At 37.3% G+C, this 25,923-nt stretch overlaps 2 protein-coding genes across 4 annotated transcripts in view; one reads left to right on the top strand and one right to left on the bottom strand.

The window, feature by feature from the left end:
- Positions 1-15,157, top strand: part of LOC107704228 (6-phosphofructo-2-kinase/fructose-2,6-bisphosphatase-like) — a 35,776-nt gene extending 20,619 nt beyond the window's left edge. For all 3 annotated transcript variants that reach the window (XM_016507117.1, XM_016507118.1, XM_016507116.1), the window contains 6 exons: positions 3,396-3,542; positions 3,691-3,795; positions 6,059-6,188; positions 10,735-10,797; positions 10,887-10,951; positions 14,296-15,157. In XM_016507117.1, the coding sequence (XP_016362603.1) occupies positions 3,396-3,542; positions 3,691-3,795; positions 6,059-6,188; positions 10,735-10,797; positions 10,887-10,951; positions 14,296-14,355 (570 nt within the window). In that variant the 3' untranslated portion in view covers positions 14,356-15,157. The remainder of the gene's footprint in view (positions 1-3,395; positions 3,543-3,690; positions 3,796-6,058; positions 6,189-10,734; positions 10,798-10,886; positions 10,952-14,295) is intronic.
- Positions 15,158-22,267: 7,110 nt separating this feature from the next.
- Positions 22,268-25,923, bottom strand: part of LOC107704229 (non-structural maintenance of chromosomes element 3 homolog) — an 8,009-nt gene continuing 4,353 nt past the window's right edge. Inside the window, exons 3-9 of the mRNA XM_016507119.1 lie at positions 25,754-25,867; positions 23,306-23,369; positions 23,076-23,155; positions 22,897-22,991; positions 22,576-22,655; positions 22,438-22,480; positions 22,268-22,346 (exon numbers count right to left, since the gene is read on the bottom strand). Of these exons, the coding sequence (XP_016362605.1) occupies positions 22,280-22,346; positions 22,438-22,480; positions 22,576-22,655; positions 22,897-22,991; positions 23,076-23,155; positions 23,306-23,369; positions 25,754-25,867 (543 nt within the window). The 3' untranslated portion in view covers positions 22,268-22,279. The remainder of the gene's footprint in view (positions 22,347-22,437; positions 22,481-22,575; positions 22,656-22,896; positions 22,992-23,075; positions 23,156-23,305; positions 23,370-25,753; positions 25,868-25,923) is intronic.

Here is a 25,923-nt window from a genome sequence, read left to right as displayed (position 1 = left end):
TGCATTAGCATGGTTCAAATCGTACTTATCTGACCGCCATCAATTCGTAGCAGTGAATGAAGAGGTATCATATCGACCACAAGTGCAGTATGGAGTACCTCAAGGCTCAGTACTAGGGCGGTTACTCTTCATGCTTTATATGTTAACTCTGGGAGATATCATCAGGAAACACGGTGTTAGCTTTCACTGTTAATGCTGATGATACTCAGCTCTATATTTCTTCACGGCGCGGCGAAACATACCAAAATGAAAAACCAATGGAATGCATAGTCGATATAAAAAACTGGATGACGAGTAATTTCTTACAGCTAAATTCTGGAAAAACAGAGGTGTTAATTATCAGACCTAAAACCTCCCCATGTAATAACCTAGAACACTCTCTAAGACTCGATGACTACTCTGTCAATTCTTTGTCATCAGTTAGGAACCTAGGTGTGCTATTTGATAGCAATCTTTCCTTTGAAAGCCACGTTTCTAAGCCAAGCTTTATCATTTGTTTATCCGTATTGCATCTGTTTTTTATTTGTTGAACATCAGTTAAATTGTTACTCTTAAATTGGTTTGGACATTTTTGGTATTTTCTAGTTCGGGGAACAGATACAGTCTCTATAGTGTGATATCTAGGTGAAAGAGTCTCTGTGTGCTGAGAATGAACTGATTTCTGTGACGTGAGGCGGCTAGCAGATGGTCGGGTTAGCCAGTCTGTCTGCTTCCTGACCTGGGCCCCAGTTAGTCAAGTGCAAACTCTAAGACTATGTGTTATATTTCTAGACATGAGGGTGTCAACTATCTCCTGGGGTAGGTTACCTAGAACCTCCGCGTCCCGTCCAGGGACCAGACATGAAGTTTCCAGAGGTCTGGATGCGGGTGCCAAAGGGTGCCCCGTCTCTGAGTCAGTAAATCCTTCCTCAGAGGAATCGGCCAAGTAGCGGCTGTCGCGAGGAGCATTAGTTCCGGGAGACCATATTAGCTCGGTTCTGTCAACACTGCACTGGCTCCCTATTAAACATTGTATACATTTTAAAATCTTGCTTATTACTTATACAGCCCTGAGTGGTTTAGCACCTCAGTATTTGAACAAGCTCTTATAAGCTCTTATTACTATAGTCCTCCACGTCCGCTGCGTTCTCAGAACTCTGGCAATTTGATAATGCCTAGAATATCAAAACCAACTGCGGGCGGCAGATCCTTTTTCTATTTAGTGCCCAAACTCTGGATTAACCTACCTAACACTGTTCGGGAGGCAGACACACTCTGTCAGTTTAAATCTAGATTAAAGAACCATCTCTTTAACCTGGCTTACACATAACGCACTTACACATTTCTATTATTTAAATCCGTTAAAGGATTTTTAGGCTGCATTAAATAGGACAACCGGAACAGGGAACACTTCCCATAACACCCGATATACTTGCATCGCTATTTTCTTACGCAGTGCGAGTTCCCTCAAAAGGGAACTTTACATCTATTTATGTCAGATTGCGCAAAAGATGTGCAAAGTTGGGATCCTTGAGTTGTACACTGTCAGTGGGTTATGGCTATGTAATTGATAACCTCAAATCTGCCTAAAGCAGGGATGCAGAATTCAGTTCCTGGAGGGTCACAGCCCTGTTCCAAGACATATACCATGTAGTTTTCAAAAAAGCCTGAAGGACTTGATTAGCTGGATCAGGTGTGTTTGGTTAGGGTTAAAGCTAAACTCTGCACCCCTTGCCTAAAGAGTATGTTGGAGGCACTTTTGAATTGAGAGCTGTAAGAAAAGTCTCAATGTACACATTAGTGTACACTGTTCACACTGTACACTAATGAATGTACATGTAGTACTGCTAACAATTACATGATTAAGTTCTCTGATGATACAGCTATCCTGGGTCTCATATTAGATACACCAGATTCCGTTGCATATAAACATGAGGTTCAGAACTTTGTTCAATGGTGCAACAAACATTTTCTCATCATCAACACTAAGAAAACATTGGAGATGGTGTCTGATCCCAAATCCATTGGAGACCACTTACCAGTGGCCATCAATGACCAGAACATAGCCCAGGTTGATTCCTACAGATAGCTGGGCATACAAACTGATAACAAACTGACATGGAGTATTCAGGTAGAAAACATCTGTACTTAGGTTCAACAGCGACTACACTTTCTACGTAGGCTGAGGGTCATCAATGACCAGAACATAGTCCAGGTTGATTCCTACAGATATCTGGGCATACGCATTGATAACAAGCTGACATGGCGTGTCCAGGTAGAAAACATCTATACTAAGGTTCAACAGCGACTACACTTTTTACGTAGGCTGAGGGTCTTTGGTGTTAACCAGAGAGTGTTGCTTCTCTTCTATCATGCTGTAATTGAGAGCCTTCTGCGGTATGGCATCTCTGCCTGGTTTGGCAATCTCAGTGTACAGCTGAAAGCACAGATTACACGGTTAACACAGAGAGCCATGAAAATCATGGGAGTTAAGCAGCATCCCACACTTCAGGCTGTCTTTGCTGAAACCATCATCACAGACAGGCAAAAATTATTTCAGATCCCACCCATGTCCTCCACCCTGAGTATCAGCTTCTTCCCTCAGGAAGACGCTTTATTGCATGCTTAACCGCTTTAAGAATTCCTTAGTCCCTGTCCATCAAAGCTTTGGGATATATTCACACGTTATAGAAACGAAAATGATGGTGTATAGAATTGATTTTAAGATAAAAAATTAGACGACAAAGAATTAACTTGACAGAGCTCAAACTCAAAACACACGGCAGCAACAAACAGGAAGTGCAGAGTGGTAAACTTTTACTGAGTGTTTGGTGGTAATTAGTATTTGGTAAATCAAGATCTTTTCACAAACTGTACCGCAATTTAAATGGGAGATACCATTTAATTGTAACGATAACGATAATCAAGTATATTTTATGATTTTTTTTCTCTCCTATGAATATTATTATTATGACGATTACAGGTGTGTTGTATGATGGGTAGTGTGCAACTGGTTGGTCGATGGCAGTTTGTGTATGTATTGTAGGTATTGTGTGTGTGCATGCGTGTGTATGTATTGTATTAAGTATGTGTCCAAGACAATTTTCCCTCGGGACAATAAAGTCTATCTAATCTAATCTAATTCACATATTTTCAGAGCATCACATCATAAGTTTTTGCATTTGTTTGTGCATTTTTATCTTAAATTTGATGAATGTTTGAATTTTACTTTGACTGCCCTAAACCCTACCCATAATAGTATAGAGATTTGGGGTGGACTCATTTGACTGGAGCAGTAAACCACCTTACTGGTCCCCTCTCATGTCACCCATAAAAAATTACATGGCAATGCCCTAGAAACACCCATAACCTCTGCACAGCAACAAGCTGAAAAACAGAAGACCTATTTTTGTCAGTTTGCTGCAGCTCTAGGCACATACATCAGGGGTCAGTGCATCCTGGATCTGAAGATCTGGACCAGTCACATGAGGAGAACGATCCAGACCGCAGAGGCAATCGGAGTGCCTTATGAACAGTGGAAAGCACTGAACGAGATTGATGCTGTGAGTCTAGTCCTGTTTCTAGTCACACATATGACATTGTCAGCAGTTGCTGATTTGCAACCCCAGGCAGTAGCCCTTTGTTTTGGTTCTTTTGCAGAGTGTGTTTGTCTTCTTGCATGTCATGCATTTGTCATGTGTTCATGTGCAGGGTGTGTGTGAGGAGATGACTTACGAAGAGATTCAAGATCACTTTACTGAGGAGTTTGCTCTCAGAGACCAAGACAAATACCGGTACCGCTATCCAAAGGGTGAAGTGAGTATATGTTGTGGCAAGAAAAATTAGGAATTTATAGGTTACTCGCCAGTAGTAAATGTTGTTGGTTCACTGCGGAAGTTTGCATTTTTGTTATCTCTTGTGGGTAATTTATTGAACTTTGATGATGCATAAATTTCAACGACAAATAATGCGAATGACTCTGGGTTTAGTTTTTAATTATGATAATTATGCTCCAGTATGCAAATTATACCTCTCTGTTATTTTAAAATAGTCTTTAATTAGTGACGTTATTATCTCTCTGATCACCAACAATAACTTGTTAATAATGTAAATCATCAGAGTAAAGTCCAAGCACAGACTATGATCATTACATTTATACATGAATGAAGAGCTTCCATCTTCTCACCCATGTGTAGGGAACTCCATCCTCCACTTCAAATGTATGTATGGCCTTGTCGTTCAGTCTCACTTGTTTTGAATAATTCAGATTATATGTATATTTTGAAAAAATAAAATTTGAAAGTTTTGCGAACCGTGTATTCACACAAAACATGACGTTTTGACACTTAAAATCTGTCCCAGCCACTGCTACTTTATTACAAGAGTACCCTACTGATCCAGGGACAATAATTTAGAATAATACTAATTTAAAAATTAATTTGAAAATAATATAATAATGTTGTGTGTACTATAGACACAGCCAGTTTTACTCACTGAAAGATTTATTCATGATAAAATAATTACTTTATAATTGTATTGGAGTCTTACACATGCTATACAGCTAATCTGAGTCATGCATTAATTTGAGTGGTGACTATGAAAGTAGAATGACGTCAAAAAGATTTGCATATGCAGGGTAATATTTGTGCAGGAGATGCAGATAACATAGATGTTGACCCTTAAGAAACTTGAATTAATGCTGTCACGTAACAAATCTGCTTCAAAGATAAAATTAAATGAATTGCTAATTACAAAATTGAAATAAAAATGTAAAGCCTGTACAAATACTAGAAATCGTAAATATATAATTGGGAATCTGTCAGGGTTCTGTCACTTCGGTCTAGTGTTATTCATGGTTTTGTGACAGAGCCCTGACACTCCCGTCATGTCTTGTTTTCATGTGTCTTGTTGTCATCTTGTTTTTCTCGTCTGCGTGTCCTGTTTCCCTGTTTGGTTGTGGGAGCGTGCAGTCTCGAGTTCGCTCGGCCGTGCGCTCTTCTGTCCACGTGTGTTGTGTTTGTGTAGCACATGGTTTGTGTTGGGCCGCGTGCTTTTCTTGTTGTCTTGTGCTGTTGTTGCACGCAGCTCGTGTTATCGACTGCGTGCTTTCATGTCCTTGTCTTTGTTTTGTGTGAGCACATGGCTTTTGTCGTGGTTTCCTGTGTGCCATGTGCTCTTATGTCCCACCCATCTTGTTACCTGATTATTGGTTAATTTGCCCCACATGTGTTCCCTCATTACCCTCCTCGTTTGCTTGGTATTTATTATCCTTGTGTTTGCAGTCCCGTGCGAGTTCTTCTTCGTATCTCCCTGGATGTGTTCTGTCATGTCGTGTCCAGATCCTGCCTTGCCTAGCCTTGCCAGCCTGTTTTTCCCCCACGCGGTAGTTTTTGTTGTTTATTTTGTTTTATTTTTAATAAAAAGCCCTTATCTCCTGCACCATTGAGTCCTCTCCTCATCCCTTCATCCCCAACCCTGACAGACTCATGTAAAAAAAATAGCAAATAAATTAAAAACAGAGCACATTTCATTTATCTATTATAACATTTATCTAGCTTTGTTCGCTTGGCTGTGTCCTTATAAAGTTCCAGAAACTTGTCAGCTTTTTCATCAGGTGTCTTCTTTTAATTATATGATGTCATTACGTTGCTGTCTTGCCGCCAGCCAATCGCTGCATTGCTGATCGTGGTTTCGAGTATCGATACATCTGCCCTTTTCGCGTAACACGAGAACGTGCAGTAATCTTAGACAACTTAATCCACATATTTTAATCAAATCCACAAATTCGTTTGAAGAACCAAATTAGCCAGTGATCAGTTATCACGATTAGAAGATCTGGCATCTTTCAAATCATCTCAGATGTAATGTGACGTACGAAAAACGGGCCCCTGTACTGCAGCCAGCAACCAGGAGGCAATCAAAATGTTTTGTCTTCACATTTGGGAGGGTGGGGTGAGCTATCCTTTGAAATGTTTTTTTTTTTTTGAGGCCAGGTAGACAGTTGATCTGAAATGACAGTAAGTTGTTTTTATCCTTGTTTTATTTGTATTGCAATGCTTGTGTATTTGTGTGTGTTCAGTCCTATGAGGATCTGGTTCAGCGTTTAGAGCCTGTAATCATGGAGCTTGAGCGGCAGGAGAACGTTCTGGTCATATGTCATCAGGCTGTCATGCGCTGTCTGCTGGCGTACTTCCTAGACAAAACCTCAGGTAGAGAAAATCTTTCAGAACATACTACTGGAACATTACTCCAATACTTGAGCTGTACATTTGCAATCAAAAGTTTGTGGAACGACCTGGATTTCTGTATTGATTAAAAAGTGTTGTGATCTCTATTCAAGTCCACACTGCCACTATTCCTATCCATGTACTCTGGTGTTTGTTACTTTAGGTTTGATCATTAGGCCTATCATTATTTCCTCACGAGCTACAAAACAAGCTAAAAAACTATCCAAATAAAGACTTCCCTTATTCATTCAGGCTTGAAAGAAGGATTTAACCCCAGCCTGGAAAGCCAACCCAATTACCAGCCTAATTACCTCATTAACAAAGAAGTAGACTTGGGACACAGTTTGAACTATTCCACATAAATCCTTTTAAAATTGCCACCAGGGAAGTTCATAAATCTCTTTTTAGGGAGGACTGAACCTATTTAATATGTGAATTAACCACCAGAGCAGTGCTTAACTTGCTCCAGCATCAGCTGTTTCGGCATCCGGTTGTTCCCTTACTGAAGCATGTCTGTCCTTCCGAAAATTCACCGATTCCTGTCAAACAACAAACTCTTCTGTCACCATGGGGCACATTCAACTGCACAGTGCAGTCAGGCTTGTTCTTCAAGCCCAGACTAGCCCAACAGAAGCACAATTCTTCACTCCACAGAACACATTTCCATCATTCCTGAGTCTAGTGGTGTGCTTTACACCACTCCATCCGATGCTTGGCATTATACATGCTGATATGCAGAGGTGGACAGTACATTTGGACAGTGCTGCATTAAGCCTTTGCGGGGCCCTGGGCTAACGCAGCTTTAAATTTCATATGAAAACGGCGGCAGACTTCGGCTCCTCCCCGTCTTTCAGCACGTTCTTCAATCCGCAGACCGCGGCGGCGCAGAGCGAGAAACAGAGGACAAGATGTGTGTTTATCAATAGATTGTTATAATATCGGTATCTGTGCAGTTCTTTGTCATAAATAGAGTTTACAAAATGTCACGGGGGAGCAATCAGTTTTCCATCTACTGTAAAGTTTTCGCTCCGTTCACCCCTCATCACACCACAGCTGTTTCCTCCAGCAAAAATGCAGCCCTTAACACATATGAACGCATAGCCTACTTTATAAAACGATCATGTTGCTATTTTCATTTGAAAATGTAACTTTCAATATTAAACATATTACAGTGCATGTGGTTTAACCATACAGTAATGCACAGAACTGATTAAAAAGACAGTGACAGACAGTACTTGAGCATAGAAAGAGGTTTGTATACTTGAGCTAAAGAAAGAGCTTTGTAGAAATGCAAACAGTATAATTTCGTGTTTGTAGAGTAAACAGGTGTGTGTGTGTGTGTGTGAGAGAGATTTGGCTTATTCATTTCTCAAATGCTATAACCATCTATGCAATACAGTGGAATACTGCAATAAGTTTAGTATACCACCCTACCCAATTCGTCAAACAATTTTTTTTATTTTATTTATTCATTATTATTTTTTATTATTATAGCTACTCTCATTTGGGGCTGAGCCCCCCTAAAATGAAAATCCTAGAATCACCCCTGATGCGCACGTCATAATCCCATAGGAGGCAAACAATTATGTACATAAATTAAACAATATTATCGAATAATAATCTTACAAATCAGCAACAGCCCAGCAAATAAAATTAAATAGGCCTATCACTCACAACTGAAAGGGCTTTTTCCTGCTCTTCTTATAAATGCACTAGAAGTTATAGACATTTTAAAAATGTATAATGCAGTTTCTCTATTTAACAACATTAACTTACAATAGTGAAAGACATCTTCCCTCAGGTAGGCTATTTGTATTTATTAAGCACCGATAAACACAACAGCAGTTGACCATAGTGCTGTACAAATAAAATAAAAACCAGTAAAAAGAATAACATCAGTAAACTCAAAAGATAATTTAACATACAAAGTTTAAAAAGCCAATAAGAAAATAAGATTTCAATTTAGTTTTAAACTCATAATTTGAAGCTTTCACATAAAGGAAGGTTATTCCATAGTCTCGGTCCAACTATTGCAAATAGTAAAAGGTAGATAGTATGTTTTCTAGCTGGATGTTGTGCTTACGATCAATAATCACGTCTTTGCATTCGACCAAACTGATTTGCAGAAATCAAAACACGAGTCCCACTCGCTGTGAAGCGGGAGCGATAGGCGGCAGAGGATTCTGCTTGGTCTTAAAGCCTTCCTCGAGCGGCTACGTTCACAATTCAAACAATGCTTTGGAAAAATAATAATTTATTTGTTATTTGTATGGTCTCTGGGTTTTAAAGCAGGTTTGATTTTTCTTTCTTCCTTATCACTCTGTATTTACAGCAGTTTCAGTGTCCACTCGGTTCAAATGTGTATGAATGGCTTATTATGGCTACACGTAGATGTGTGCACTGTCTGCCAGAGCTGTGTGAGATCACTACCATGCTGCTTTTGTGGGGGTGGGTAGGGGTGTTAAATAAATTATTGTTTTTTTTGTCAACTTGTTTAATTTCTATAGGTTTTTAACATTCTAAAAGCTCTTTATTCAGTTGACCATAGTGCTGTACAAATAAAATAAAAACCAGTAAAAAGAATAACATCAGTAAACTCAAAAGATAATTTAACATACAAAGTTTAAAAAGCCAATAAGAAAATAAGATTTCAATTTAGTTTTAAACTCATAATTTGAAGCTTTCACATAAAGGAAGGTTATTCCATAGTCTCGGTCCAACTATTGCAAATAGTAAAAGGTAGATAGTATGTTTTCTAGCTGGATGTTGTGCTTACGATCTATAATCACGTCTTTGCATTCAACCAAACTGATTTGCAGAAATCAAAACACGAGTCCCGCTTGCTGTGAAGCGGGAGCAACTAGGCGGCAGAAGATTCCGCTTGGTTTTAAAGCCTTCACTGAGCGGCTACGTTCGCAATTCAAATAGTGCTTTGGAAATTCAAACAATGCTTTGGAAAAATAATAATTTATTTGTTATTTGTATGGTCTCTGGGTTTTAAAGCAGGTTTGATTTTTCTTTCTTCCTTATCACTCTGTATTTACAGCAGTTTCAGTGTCCACTCGGTTCAAATGTGTATGAATGGCTTATTATGGCTACACGTAGATGTGTGCACTGTCTGCCAGAGCTGTGTGAGATCACTACCATGCTGCTTTTGTGGGGGTGGGTAGGGGTGTTAAATAAATTATTGTTTTTTTTGTCAACTTGTTTAATTTCTATAGGTTTTTAACATTCTAAAAGCTCTTTATTCCAAAGATATACTACAAGCTTGTGAATCCTCTTAAGCTGAAGCACAACTTCTACCAAATTTTTCTTGTAGCTGCCTATAAAACATACACCACTCTGTGCCTTTACTGCTTGTGTGTAATTAGTCAGTGCATTCAGTAGGCGTAATGTATTGCAAGTATTACAATTGGATTATTATATTATTATTATATTATTATTGTTGATAATTTAGGCACTTAAGTACTTTTAAATGCAAGTACTTCTGTACTTTTACTTCAGTAAAAATCTGTCTTTACAACATTCACTTGTAATGGAGTAATATTTGACCAGCAGTATCTGTACTTTCACTCAAGTAATGGAACTGTGTACTTTGTCCACCTCTGCTGATATTTGTTCATTTATTTGGATCCCCATTAGCTATGCCCAAGAGCACTGTCTTCCTGGGGTCCACACAACACTTAAAATCCATACATTATTACGTACATATAAAAATATTAAATACATTTTTCACATTCCATGAGCACCACTTTAAACATTTCTTCCACCTTTTAATATATAACTCACCTACTATAAAACGTATTGCTCATTCAATTAATTCTTATGCCTCAACTATCTATAAATACAATAATACGGTGTGCCTTCACCTGCCTTCTAAAATCTTTTTTCCGTGTTATAATAATTAATGACCTTGGTAAAAAAATACCATGATTTCATTGCCCTATATAGTACTGTACGTCTCAGAAAGTTAGTTTTAGCATTGGGGAGTAAAAAATCTACTCTCTGTTGCTCGTCTAGTTACATATTCATGTGACTGAACATTGGATTGCACTGGTGACTTTTTACACACTCTTATGTGCCTGCACTCGTTGACCCCACTCTGTGCCTTTACCCCAATGTATCCTCAATGTGGTGTATGTTTTATAAGCAGCTACAAGAAAAATTTGGTAGAAGTTGTGCTTCTGCTAAATAGGATCCACAAGTTGTTAAAATCAGGGGTTCACTCACATTTTCAAGTATGCACGGTAAATGCTTAGTCAATGTCTTCAGTAAAAAATGTAACAGTACAACTGCTTGTGTGTAATTAGTCAGATTGTGTTTGTCTATAATTCTGGTCAAACCATATTGTATGATTCATCAATACAGAAATCCAGGTAAGAAGTTCAAGTTCACACACATCTTGCATGTCACTGATATTTACAACATTTTACTCTTAAATTGCTTGGATAGAAAACTGTCAGTCTAGGGTGTGCATGTACATTTGGCTGAGTGTTTTAATGACCACTCTGTCCTGATGTTCCTCCAGATGAGCTGCCTTATCTGAAGTGTCCTCTGCATACGGTGATGAAACTCACTCCTGTTGCCTATGGTCAGACTCTCTCACTCTTCTGAAATATAGCTTTTTACATATAGATCAGTTAGATCATAACATGATCTGATATTCTTATGTATTTTCAGGCTGTGAAGTTGAGTCCATTTTCCTGAATGTTGAAGCAGTAAACACACACAGAGACAGACCTGTGGTGAGCACAGTAATACTTTCATACTGTTTATCTACTAAAGAGCAGCCAATTATTTATTTATTTATTTTGCTTTGGTATTTTATTTTTTTTAACAAGTAATTGCTATTTTCAAATCCCTTAGTACTAATTTTACAACGGATCTTCAGCAATGCAGTTTTTTCCAAAATTTCAGCGCGTTCAGTTCACTTATTAGTACAAAGCTTTTCCATCTACATTTAAGAAGTGCTTCATCTTTATTTACATCTAATTTAAAGTATTTGCCTTTGATGATATTACAAACATTAAACTTTTAATTTGCGCCTGTTATGGTTGATTTTAATACATTTGACTGTGAATTAATCCAATTTATCTTAATTGTTAATCAGAGAATAATTTGGTATAGCTTATTTATAGATATAGATTAAATACAAATGGTTTGAAATTTTCCACAACAGATAACTACAGTAAATATAATGAATACTTGTTACAGTATAAGAATGATTTTAAATGCTAACAACAATGTTCAAAGTGTGTGTGTGTGTACTTGAATACATGGTTTATGAGAACTCAACTGTGTATAATTACATGGTTATTACAACATAAACATGGTTTATAAGGGTACTTCCTGTGTCCTCATACCAGATGGCTTAAAAATACCAGTTGGTTTATTTTGTTTTATTTATTTATTTAGTTAGTTAGTGATGGGTATAGGCTTAGGGTTAAGGTAAGGTCAACTACAGTCATATATTCAGTCATATACTACATGCATGTACAACCATAACAAGCATGACAGCAATTTTTGAAAAGTCAACTCCTAATGTTACAAAAACAGTTTGGAAATTTACTAAAATAGAATAAAAACTGTAAATCTAAGAAGTTTGGGGAAATTGTATGAGGGAAAAAAAGTGTGTTTTAATCCATAGCAGTCTATGATGGGCAGTATTCAGAATAATGTTTAATCAGTTTTGCTCATACTATACTGTAATGTCTTTTCTGTTTATCCTCTTACTGTATATTCCCATTCATGTTATATGATGGTCAATCCTGATGTTGGATTATGGGGCCTTGCTCATTTCTCCAAATCATCCCAGAGGTGGGTAACACTTTAGTTTGGGGACCAATTCTCACTATAAACTGACTATATGAGTTTTTCCTGAATAAACTCTTAATTTGCTGGTAGGATTAATACAGTATATACTTTATAAGTACTAATAAACAGCCAATATGCTAGTGATATGCATGCTAATAAGCAACTAGTTAATAGAGAGAATTGGTCCCTAAACTAAGGTGTTACCAGAGGTGTTTAATGGGGTTCAGGTCTAGGCTTTGTGCAGGCAATTCTTCATTAAGTTTTTCAGTGCCAGCTTGTGCAAAAGTTGAATTGTGACAAATTAGATTCCACATAAATCCTTTGCAGTCAGAAACTGAACTTTGACTGTGCCCTTACCATTTTTACTTAGAGGCACCACAAACAAGTGATTTACTTGGGCAGATAATTTTGTAAAATCCAAATAAGATTTACAGATCTTTATTAGAAATTTTTTTTCATGCTTGTTACCATAAACAATTATTGAGCATATGCCTGTAAAACAGTCCTCAAGACACTAACGGTTTACAGTCAAATGAAAATTTATGTCACATTTACAATAACTTAGGACAGTAAAGAGACCTTTCTACTGGCACTGAAAAACAGCAGAGGAAATATATTCATGGTTTCTACTCACCTGTGTGAACATTCATTGGTCCTGCTGCAGGAGGCATGAGAACTGCAGAGCAATAAACTGCATGGTCTGTAATGTAAAGTACGGTAAGCCAGTGCTACAGGGAAGGACAGCTGGTCGTCCTTGTAATGCCAGACCACATATGAACCCCCAGATGTGTTTGAGGACTTGCAAGTGCTTTGGTGGAAGAGTGAAGTTACATCTCACAGCAACAACTGGCAAATTTTTCCCAGTTCATTAAGATGAGATGCAAAGTAGTACATAAACCCTGGACACACCACATACTGACTGCTACTTCTGATATTGACCCCCTCTTTTTATATTCATACAGATATTTACAGATAATAAGAATTCTGATGAAAAAAAGCAGTCGAAATTGGGAAGACATCTGTATGTAGATTTAATTTTTTTAATGTAAATAATTCATTATGATTTGCAGATTAATTAATCAAATTAATCACACATCAATTTTGGCTAAATGATTATATAAAGTGTGCTAAATAAAAGCATTGAATAGACATTATAAAAAGTAGCTTTTGAAAAAAATGTTTTAATTCAGCATTAAATAAATAATGATAATAAATGGGTAATACTTTTTTAAACTGTTGTTCAAAAACAAATATTGAAATATAAAAAAAACACAAATAATTAAAAGATAGTCTCAATATCATACTAAAACTGCCAGTAGGTAATGGCTAGAAGTTGTCTGATTTGACAACTCTTGTTCACTCCTCTCCTTCATCGCAGCTGCCTGTTCTTGTCTACATTCAAGACAAAGGTATATCCTTTGTATTTTGTATCGGTTTGCTTTTAACAAGTTTGTCAGCGCTTGTGAAAAGAGTCATGCCATGATCCTGTGCTGCACCAAATGGTTGGGTCTTTGCCTGCAACTAGTATAAATATGAAGACGCTTTGCTCCTGGGTCAGCGTTTTTTCGCAAAAACATCCACAATTTAAAGCCTCCACAATATCTGACTTCTGGAAGAACCAAGGAGTTGTGTGAGCGGAGGAAGCAGATTCGGAGCACTGGGGTTCTGAAGATGGTTTAAATTGGGCTTTACCCTGCATTTCTTGTTCTGTCCCACTGAAGCACACGTTGATGCAACAATTTGTGCCCTGACTAGTTGTTGATGCATCAGACAGCAAAGACTGGTTTTGAGTTGACAGTTTAGCCCTTGATTCCACTCCTGGTACAGATGCCATTCTGAAATTTCCACTCAACAAAACAAATCGAATCTTGTTTCCACTCAGTGCTGTGTGTGTTTTTTACATGCAGTAATGTTGTTTGCGCTGCACAAATACATGTCACAGGTTCTGTAGTGACTCCCAAAACATGTTTTCATCTTTACTTAAATTCATGAATGTTTCTAATTAATCCAATCTTAACACGTGAATGGTCATCTGAAAGTGCACCATCATGATGTGTTTGAGTAGTTTATATTCATCAGATTTGTAATCGTGCATGAACATATAACAGTATTTGGTACATCCTTCATTATTAGAGAAGGGGACTTACAAATGCATGACAAAGATGCATTTACAAAAGTTAATTTAAGAACGTTATCCTCTACTTTTTAGCAGCCTCCTGTCTTTGTTTGAGATGTGGATTTGTGTGATATTGATCATCATGTTGTGATGTTTCAGAATGTGGATGTGGACAGAGATCCAGAGGATGCTTTACTGACCGTACCAGAACACAACTAGACAAGACCACACCAGTTCAGTTCTCTAAATGATTACATATATTTTCCTTATTTGTATGGCCTTCTGACCTTGGGTATAATTTTGTAATATTTGCAATAATTTTGGGGTGAGTGGTGTTATTCACTGTTAACGGTGTCTCTCAGATCTTGTATAAAATTACATGTTAAGTGAACGAGAAATGCCAACTACTTTAGATTCAGTTATTTAGATTTATACATTGATGTCATGAAAATGTATAAGTTATGGAAGGTGTATGTGTAAAGCGAAAGATTAGAAGGTCTAATTGTGCATTTGTTGTGATGTTCCTGCTTTATGAGTCAAATGACTGTCAGTCCAGAGACATCACAGCTGACCAGATCATTTAATCTCTCAAACTGCATCTCACAGGCTTCATTAAAGGTGAAGACAGTCATTTTTTGTTGTGTTGTCCTATATGACAGTCTACATTAGGGTCCTCAAATAGCAGACCGTCTTCTGGTTCTTGGTTCCAACTGGACTGAAACCTAAAGACAACAGTAGCACCATTTAACCATTTCTACTGTTTAATGTGAGCAGTGCATCAAAACAATGGAGCAGTACACTCCTCAAAGCACTCAGGGTAATTTATGGTAATAATCTTTTGACGCTATATACTCTAAAAATTAGCTTGCTTCATTCAAGCCCTTCCTACTCCTGGCGCATTGTTTCTCTCCCTCACTAAAGATGTTAACGCTTCACATTAAGAGCTGCAGATAACAGTATCAACAGCTGACCACTGCTTGGAAGGAAATATAGAGATCAGGGGCCTCATTTATAAAGCGTGCATATGCTCAGATTTGATCTTAGAGGGTGCGTACGCTTAAAGGGTTAGTTCACCCAAAAATGAAAATTAGCCCATGAAGTACTCACCCTCAAGGCATCCTAGGTGTATATGACTTTCTTCTTTCAGACGAATCCAATCGGAGTTATATAAAAAATTGTCTTTGATCTTCCAAGCTGTTTAATGGCACTCAGCGGGTGTTGCATGCATCAGTCCAAAAGAAGTGAAATAAAGCGCATCCATCCATAATAAAAAGTGCCTCACAGAGCTCGGGGGGTGAACAAAGGCCTCCTGTAGTGAATCGATGCGTTTTTGTAAGAAAAATATCCATATTCAAAACGTAATAATCAATTTAATCTAGCTTGCGCTCACTGTTGTAAACGGAAGCAGCTCCGGGCGGATGACGTATGAGGTCAGCGTTGCGCATGCGCCGCTCAGAAGTGACGAACGCAGAAGCGCAGGGGAGAGATCAAAACAAAACAACGGTCACTTATTAGAAGTACAAAACGAGGATTTGTAAAGAAGAATGTCGGAGGATTTCGCTATAAGCCAAGAAGAGACTGGTTTTCCTTTGCTAAATGAGGAAACTTTGCTTCCTTTGATCCTGTAAACAAACGTTGGTTTTCACAAGACTCACCGGCGCATGCGCAACGCCGACCTCATACGTCATCCGTCCAGAACTGCTTCCGTGTACAACTGTTGGAGCAAGCTACATTAAAGTGATTATTTCTCTTTATTATTGCTTTATTTCACTTCTTTTGGACTGATGAACTGCAACACCTGCTGACTGTCATTAAACAGCTTGTTTGTGTTGCACATCATAGAAGACAATGTTAGTATCCGATAATTTTAACTGTTGGAGAAAACTGGTTAATTTTAAGCTTTTTTGAACTATTTTCATCTTCCGGGTTTAAAATCTACATTGTGTTGACGTCACAATTTGTGACGTGGCAATGGACTAACACCCCATTCACACAGGGCGTCAGCGTCAACACCTCTAGTTTACTTTGAATGGAGTGACGTCAAGCGTTGGCGAAATGAATTGTGGGTCCGTCGCTCGCGGCAGAAGTTGAAAACTTTTCAAGCGCCAATGCAGGCGTCAGCCAATCAGATGACCTTATGCAAATACCCTAGCGCAGACGCTAGCCAATCGCGTTCATGCAACACCAGAAGACTAATGTGATTGGCTGTTGTCACTATGACGGTCGCGTCAGCACCATGCTTCAGAAACGCCCTCTGTCAAGCGTTAACACTGACGCCCCGTGTGAATGGGGCGTAATAGTACATCGATGACATGTCGGTGTCTATTAAATTATTAATGAGACTGCGTGTTCTTATCCTATGAGAAGATGCTTCGCTTAATTATTCATAACAGCATGTTGCTATGACAGACATTTCAGAGTCTGTGAGATGACATCGCGCACAATAACTGAGAGAAACATTCATGGATCGAAGAAGAGTGTTTGTTTTTGCTTTGTAGTAAGAGTTCGGCACAAACGCGATTCATTCACATAACCGTTTTTACACAACCCGTCAAAAGGCTTATATAAACGGGTTTCATGACCCTTTAATATAACTCCGATTGGATTAATCTGAAAGAAGGAAGTCATATACACCTAGGATGGCTTGAGGGTGAGTAGATAATGGCTAATTTTCATTTTTGGGTGAACTATCCCTTTAAAATAACGCCAACGCTCATATTTGTAAAAACGGTCTTTGACGTGGAGAAGTGCTTAGCGTCATGTCAGGATCTGAGCAGACTACGAACTTTTTCTTGTCGGAGTACTGCAGGTTTTTTGGAAATGTAAGCTGTACTTGCAGCTCGCTATTCTAAATTAAAGCATTTGGATGATGACTGGTGATCTTTTACATGTTAATGACATTAATTAGGAGTCATTTACAAGGCAGAGAGCTGAAACTATTAAGTTGCGCGCAAGTTCAAGATCATTAGCGATTCATAGATTTCACATCTGAAAGAGAGGTGTACGTGTGTTTTCTGTGTGTACGTTCAGTCTATGAATGACAAATACGCATATTTGAGAGATGACCGTAAGATCAATTTTAGGATGGTTTCTGCGCAACATTTTATAAATGAGGCCCCTGATCTCTGTGTGGAGCACTAGCTGTTGTCAGACAAAAATCTCATTGGCAAAATGAATGTTTGGAAATGCAAACTAATATTTCCTACTGACACACTACAGCAAAATATAGAAATAACTGACTTAAAACCATTTTTCAGCTGGTCAAACTATACTTGAACTAGTGTTCAAATAATTTTGGTCACCATGTTAACAGCTGAATTGATGTTAGATGTTGCACTACAAACTGTTGTCACTGAGAATGCTTATTTTTCTGAATAAGTATGAAATGGATATGTTGTAGTTTATATCAATTTTAAGGTCATGAATGATTTGTAGCCTCTCTTTGTTTCATCCACTGTTGCTGCTATTTAGAAACCATGTAGAAATGTATTACTGAACCAGAGTGTGGTAAAACATTACTGGTCTGGCCAAAGCTCAGATCTGAGCCACACTGCTGTCTGGGTTTTGTGCAGGGTAAGTTCTTCCACACTAGACTTGAAAAAGTATTTCTATGCAGAGTGCAGACCTTGCTTTGTGCACACAGATATTATCATTCCCATGCCTTGGAACAAAAAAAGCACAGAATTCTCTGGAGTGGCATTTTCAATTTATAGCACTGAATTGTCCTCACAGAAATGGCTGGAATAGTCAAACTTGTTAAATATAAGAGGGTGTCCACATACTTTTGACCACATTACCTCTACACCGACTTCTGTAAAATAACACTGTGAACACTGCCAACAAGAGAATTGTAAAATAACTTTATTTATAAACAAGAAATATTGTAATTAAAATATTTTACAAGTGTACATTTTTTTTTGACAAAACAAGAGAGCTCCAAAAATAAGTTCCATATTAAAGCATGTTTTTCTTCAACCTCAGTTTAAATAAGAAGGTCTATTTAAATATGGCTAATAAATGCACATCACAAGGTTTTCATGAGCTCTGGCTGCTGGTCTCAGCAGCACTGGCCTCTCTGAACTGCTGTGTCCAGCTCTGAAGATCCTGATCAAAAAGCTGTGAGACAAAAGACACATGCCAACACTTATTACTTACTAGAACTTTGATTTTATTTATTGGTTTGGAATTTATGTGCTCAAGTGAAAGGCATTACACTCATGAATAAATAATGATGGCTGTTTAACAGTCATTGTAGGGATAAATCTCATGAACATGTCAGGGCCTACTTTTTCAAACTCCTCTTGGGTCGTTTGTCCAATCTTCACCAAATTGTGCACAAAGCAATTATAGACTACGCTGTGAAAATAATTTTGTGAACTGCTCTGCATGTGCAAAAGAACGATAAACAAGACAGCATGTGCTGAAGTAAACAGAGAAAACTCAAGTTCATTAAAAAAAAAGTGATGTGCAAAGTTTTTAAATATTTATGGTGCCAACCCTAAAGTTTAGCTTGTATAGAGCGGTCACTATAATAAACAGTTAATTGAACTGGTGTATAAAGTACCTGAAAGCCATTCTCAAGTAAAAGTACAGATATCTTACCAGAAAATGACTTTGGTAGAAGTTGAAGTCACCGTTTAGAATATTACTTAAGTACAATAAATATCACATACTTTAAGAATTTTACTCAAGTACGAAAAGTATTTTTTAAATCTTAAACGTACTTAAGTATTAAAAGTAAAAGTACAAGTAAATGCAAAATGGAAAAGAATCAAATAAATACATATAAAAAATGAATATGAAAATATGTTCATACACGGCTTGAGTAGCAAGATTGTGTTCAGTTTTAACTCTTTCTTCCATTTTGTATTTTTGGGTAAGAATAAGAAACACTTAATCTGGTACTTAGTGTCTTTTATTCCAACATAAGAAATCATTTCTGGAATCTGCATCTGAAATAGCATTCAGATGTATTTACAGTGTATGTATCTCAGAGGGGACATGGATGCATTTAAACTGCCGTTAAAGATGCATAAACAGGTCTAATGTTTTGTTTTTAACATAAAAAGTTGAATACTGATATCTGAAATAATTTAAAACATGAAAAAAATAGTCGAAATGTGAAATTAAAACCCCCAGTAGGTGACAGCAAGTGACTGTTAATGAGTGAGTCATTGAGATTCAAACGACTGATTCATTCAGAAACAAAGCATTTGACTGTGTTAATGAGTGAATCACTGAAACATTTATTCAACTGATTCGTACAAAAAGCTGATTCATTCAATAACTCATCCGCGGTTGTGCGCGCACTTGTTTGCACATGAGCATGAGTCTAACTTGCGCGCGCTGACCACTGATTCGTCAAACCTGCTTTCCTGCAGTCTGTGTTCTTCTGACTATTTTGTAGTAAGTAACAAATATACTTCGGAGAAATGTATCGGAGTAAAAGTATACATTTTAATTAGGAAATGTAGTGGAGTAAAAGTAAAAGTTGGCTGAAATATAAAAACTCAAGTAAAGTACAGATACTCACAAAAAATACTTAAGTACTGTAACGAAGTATTATTACTTCGTTACATTACACCACTGGACATTGATTTGCGAAACATCAGACCTGTATCAGATTTAGGACCACATATGGAAAATCATAATCAAAAAGATCAGATTCCATTTGATTTGTGCTGTTCACACTGTCATACACTGTTCACAGCCCGTCTCCAGCAACATGATTCTGTTGTTGCTCAATTTTTTTGTTTTCTGCAGCAATTCAGAGCACGTTTCATACTCTTTATCCTGGCTGAAGCACATTTATTTCAATCTATAAGAATAATCAGCCTACACTACCAGTCAAGTTTTTGAACAGTAACATTTTTAATGTTTTTTTTTTTTAAGAATTCTCTTCTGCTCACCAAGCCTGCATTTATTTGATACAAAGTACAGCAAAAACAGTACCATTTTGAAATATTTTTACTATTTAAGATAACTGCTTTCAATTTGAATATATTTTAAAATGTAATTTATTTCTGTGATCAAAGCTGAATTTTCAGCATCATTACTCCAGTCTTCAGTGTCACATGATCTTTCAGAAATCATTCTAATATGCTGATTTACTGATTATCAATATTTAAAACAGCTGAGTACATTTTTTTCAGGATTCTTTGATGAATAGAAATATCCAAAGATCAGCATTTATCTGAAATAAAAATGTTTTTTTTGGGGGGGGGGGGGGAAGAAATTCTAGAAATTAATACTTTTATTTAGCAATGATGCTTTAAAGGGGCATCGGATGCCTATTTTCCACAAGGTGATATGATTCTTTAGGGTCTTAAAGGGGTCATATGATGCTGCTAAAAATAACATTTTGTGTATTTGGTGTAATGAAATGTGTTTATGCGGTTTAAGGTTAAAAAAACACATTATTTTCCACATACTGTACATTGGTGAGCAGAGGCGGCGGGCTTAACAAAGGCGCGGCCGGCGAATTCGACGAAGGAGCGTCCGGTGGGCTTGCGGCTCTTTGCAACTTTATAGATCTTCTTTATGCACTAAGAGCTTGTAACACTTCAAAGAGAAAGGAAAAATTGAAATCGCATCATATGACGAAAATGAAAAGTCTATAACATATTTTGGTTGAAATTTCTCAATGGTAGTGTAAAACAACACCCTTTTTACCATCAAAATCAGCTCTGTTTACAGCAAGCTGTTTTAGTCCATGTTTCTTTAAATGCAAATGAGCTCTGCTGACCCCGCCCCTCTCTTCCGTGGGGTGACGAGCCGTTCTCATGAGACTGTCTACTCTAGCCGCGGTACTTGCTAACTAGCACATTATTAGGACAGGTGATTTGCAAAGATTCATAAAAGAATCTTACTCTTACTTCTGTAGGTGAAGCTGGATCTCGAATGATTAGCGCGAACATAAGGGAATTTACAAATTTAGGCAGCGCGAATTTAGGCAGATCAGGGGCATATTCTCTTCAGAAACAAACGTAATCCACTGCATCTTCAGCGGCTCAGATGTCGGGAGTAAATGACGACTGCTATGTTCATTATTACATCCAACAACAGAACACCTCAAACGCTTAGGAGTCATTCTTGTCTACAACTGCTCCAGCGGTGAAACTGATGACAGTTCACTCAGGGCGGGGCTAAGATAAGACACCAGTCCAGTCTGTGCTGAAACGCTACTGTCAATCAAACTATCGTGGGAGGGGCCTGTAGGTCTAAGATAAGACACCAGTCCAGTCTGTGCTGAAACGCCACTGTCAATCAAACTATCGTGGGAGGGGCCTGTAGGTCTAAGATAAGACACCAGTCCAGTCTGTTCAACATTTTACTGTTTTTGCTGTACTTTGGATCAAATAAATGCAGCCTTGTTGAGCAGAAGAGAATTCTTAAAAAAAAAAAAATACAACAACATTAAAAATCTTACTGTTCAAAAACTTTTGACTGTTAGTGTATGTTAGCCTATAGTTTGAAGTTAAATATATTAATATTAATGAGATGATTATTTGACAGAGATTTCACATTTCTTTTTTTGTATGAAGGCTAAATACAAATAAAAGATTAACATTAATTTATTTGTTCTGTTTTTTTTTTTCTAAAATATTATATAGTTTTATAGGAGGAAGTTTCATAGCCTTGGAAAATAAATTTTTCATAGGTTTGTAGGTACAGACATCTGTTGTGGGTGTTCTTGGCAGTTTTTATAAAACATTAGTGAGTATTCAAAGTCAGGGCATGGATCAAATAGCAGATGCTACACTGCACTGGTTATAGTATCAGTTCATTTTGGTTATAGCATTATAATCATTTTGTTTCTGAAAGTAGGGCTGTGCAAAAAATTAAATGCGATTTTCATGCTCATCTCGTCAGTAAAGCCGGTTCTGTGATTAGTAGTAACTCTCCAGCACGTGCTTTCAGATTACGCAAAATCGTGTTCATAATCGGCAATGAATTGCCTGCAATTTTGAACGCGATTTTGCGTAGCTTGTCAGTGATCTACCACTCTGTGTAGTAAATGCCGCTCCATCTGAAAGCACGTGCTGGAGATTTACTACTAATCACAGAACTGGCTTTACTGACGAGATGAGCATGAAAATCACATTCGATTTTTTGCAAAGCCCATTCTGAAAGCCACTTTCACTTACTTCTGCCGTACAAACTCATCTGTGACCACCTTCTTTACATCACCAAACTCGTCATGCTTTTCCCTGTGAGAAGACAGAGGTATCAGAAGTGAAAAACCCCCCGAAAACAACAAAAACGTAAATTTAGTTTTTCAAAAGGATTTAGTGCACAAACCCTGGATCCACCCGCAGCTTCTTGAGTGTATTCCACACCAGATCTACAACATTCATGGACAACACATTAATAACAAACCACCCACAGAAACTGATCAGTAACGGCGTAACATGACTGTGTGAATGGCGCACCACTCACTCTCTTTAATGACACCGCCCTTCATGAAGATGACACTCAGAATGACAAACAGCAGGCCTGTCTTTGGGTTTCCAGGGTTTCTGTGTGGACAGAAGAAACAGACCGCAAAACTAGTGCAGGTGTGTGTGTGAAAAAATGAACATGCACATGCACATGTAATTTATACAAAACAGGCATAAGAAATAGAGAAACAACCTCTTAACAGCACACCGTTGTTAAACAAACCCAGAATGGACAAAATAAAGTACTGAATTACTGCAGAAGCACATGAAGTCTTAACACTGAAAAACAAAGGGATCACGGATCTTGTGTGTTACTTACATGCTCACTGGCTCTCCATGAATGGGCTCCAGCTTATTAATCAGGATATAAATGTGATTTTTGGGGTTTAATCCAACCAGCTTTAGTCCAAACACCTGCATCAAACACAGAAGTTCACCTCTGTTCAAATTCACATCTATAAAAGGCCGTTTAGTCACCGTATGATCCATCTGTTGTACCTGATCAAATTTGCGGCAAACTCTGTTCATGATTTCTGTATAGATGGCTTTGTATTCCTTTATCACATGTTTGCCAATATCTGCAGAAATCAGTCAAAAGAGAGTGAACACAAACAATGTATTAAATACATTTATACAATATAAATACTATTTTCTATTATGAATAATTATTTAGCTATAAAGCAGTGGGGATCTAATGAAGAGTAATTCATTGACCATAGAAGACAAACCTGCTCTTCGAATGGGTATTTTTTTTTGGTCTTTAATTAAGATGAACTGGACCACCTCTGCCACCTTGGCATAAAAGCAGAACAAAGCAGTTAAAAACCCAATGTAAAACCAACCAAAGAAGAAGAAGTAGGTGCAGTCAGTGCAGATTAGACAAAAAGATTGATGCCAATATTTGATGATAATATAGCAGCATAAGAGATTTATAAGCTATTTGTTGTAGGCCAGTCATTTTTGACCGGGAACAACACAAGGGTGATTTTTTGCAATTTTGCAAGAAATAAAAGCTTTTCAAAACAAATTTCTTGGTTAAACATTAGAGCATGCTAGTGTGAAAAACAGTGCAATTTTTTTTCATATTTTATTTAATATTGACAAAATTATCCACAATTTTTACAAGTTTTTTTCACTCAAAAACTGATGTATGTAAGCTCAGATTAATGAGGCCTACAAAAATTAGTTCCATAAACACAAAACCAGTCCTAATTGAAAGAAAACAAGCTGACAAAAAGATTGATACCAATATTAGGTGATAATATTGCATAACAAGAGATTTATAAGCTATTTTTTGTAGGCCGGTCTTTTTTGACCAGGAACACCACAAGTGTAACAAGGTTGAATAAAATAAAAAATGTTTTACGTAAATTAACAATTTTTGCGGTGGAAGTAGTTATGCCCTGTGTGAACAAAGTCAGTAAATCTTAGTCCAATTGGATAACATTAAGTAACATTTTCGGGAGAAAGAAATTTCTCTCTGTGTCAAAATGTCCAGAACACAACATGAGGGTTAAACATAAATATAAACATACAACAATAGAAGTATAAGAAAAACAATTATAAACCTATACAAACAGTTGACCATCTGACTATACATACACTATAAATAGTTGACTATACATTCACATAATCTGAGACTGTACAAGAACTTTACATAAATACTGCACAAGAAAATGTGCAAAAGAAATATTTTAGGGGAAGCAGCGCAGAGTGCAAGATGATTTGCAGTGCAATGCACAAGTAAACATATATTATCATATTGAGTCTTTGTAGCATGGAGTGTTTATAAAAGTGTCTAGTTTACATACAGAGAAAAGGCAAAAATTACTGAGAGTTAGAAAGTGTGAAAGACCCTCAGGAGTGCGGCCAGTGTCCCCCCACCGCTCCATTTATTAGTATGGAGTATCATAGTCAAGAAAGTTTATAATTTGCTTGTGCTCATAAAGAAACAGTCCTCCCAAAAATAAAAATGTACTAACCCCAAGGTAATCCAAGATGTACATGACTTTATTTAAAAATGTAAAAATGGTCTACACTGAGCCCCTATTACTTCATTAAAAGGAGAAAAGTCCTGGAAGAAAGTAATCAGCTGAAGAGAGATCTTGAATGGTTTGGGGCTGAGTAAACTGTCACTGTTCTGAAACACAACACTAGAGCCCGACAGATATGGGTTTTTTGGGGCCGTTACCGATATTAGGGAGTAAAAAAAAAAGGCCGATACCGATATATCGGCCGATAATCTTTGTGTATATTATAGTACAGTACCAGTCAAAAGTTTGGACACTTTCCCATTCGTGTGTCCAAACATTTGACTGGTACTATATATAGAATACAGTATATACATAAACAGAATATAGATACATAAACACATTTTTTGCAATGATCACTCAAATGTGGTGATCAAACACTTATAATGGTGACAGAGATATGTAAGGGAATTTAACAATTTAACAATAAACTTTACTATCCAAAATGAGTCTGACATCAGTGCACTGAACAGTGTTAGTTGTAACACACGTGGTTTGAATATTTATTTTACCATAGTAACATTTAAATTCTGGCTTAAGTACATTTTTTATCTCAGTTTTTATTATTTATTATATTTTATTATTCATTTAAAATGAGACAAATCTGCTATTATTTTAATCTCATATCTGTTATTTATCAGTTCAGATAGTTTTTTAATGCTTTGGTTACTAGCAGAAGACACTAACCAGTTTTAAAGTTTCAATGGTTTTCCATTGACTTAAGCTTTAAAGCGTTTCATCCAGGTCACCAGTAGCAAACAATGGAGCGCGCTCTGCTGGACAAACTAAGTAATTACACCATTTCAAGCATGTTATCTGCATTATATGTTCTGTAAAAAAAAAAATTCATATCGGCGGCATATTCGCCGATACCGATATATCGGCCGATAATATCGGCAAACCGATATATCGGTCGGGCTCTATACAACACACTAACTTATAGATGAACATAAGGCTAACTTTTGTTTGTTTGTTTGGGTAAGTGACGAACAATTTTACCAACTAAAATATTTGAATTTAGGATGTTCAGTGTTATTCAAACTCTGTTAAACTACTCAAGTACCCCATGCATCTGCTACCAGACAACGCTTTCACACACAGAGCTTATGACAACAGAACTGAATGTCACAAATGATTGACAGGTACCTTGCGGTCGATCTGGTCAGGCGTGAAGTTCTCTCGGGCTCGCTGGACCTGAGATGAGGTTATCTGGCTAAAATTAGCATCCTCGTCATCCTCACCCAGAGATACCTGAGAGCGCTGCAGTCCACACACACACACACACACACACACACACACCCACACACACACACACA

Source organism: Sinocyclocheilus anshuiensis, unplaced genomic scaffold, assembly GCF_001515605.1.
Source record: "Sinocyclocheilus anshuiensis isolate Anshui unplaced genomic scaffold, SAMN03320099.WGS_v1.1 scaffold1878, whole genome shotgun sequence".
In the NCBI taxonomy this organism is placed as follows: domain Eukaryota; kingdom Metazoa; phylum Chordata; class Actinopteri; order Cypriniformes; family Cyprinidae; genus Sinocyclocheilus; species Sinocyclocheilus anshuiensis.
This window is presented reverse-complemented; position numbering and strand designations above follow the sequence as displayed.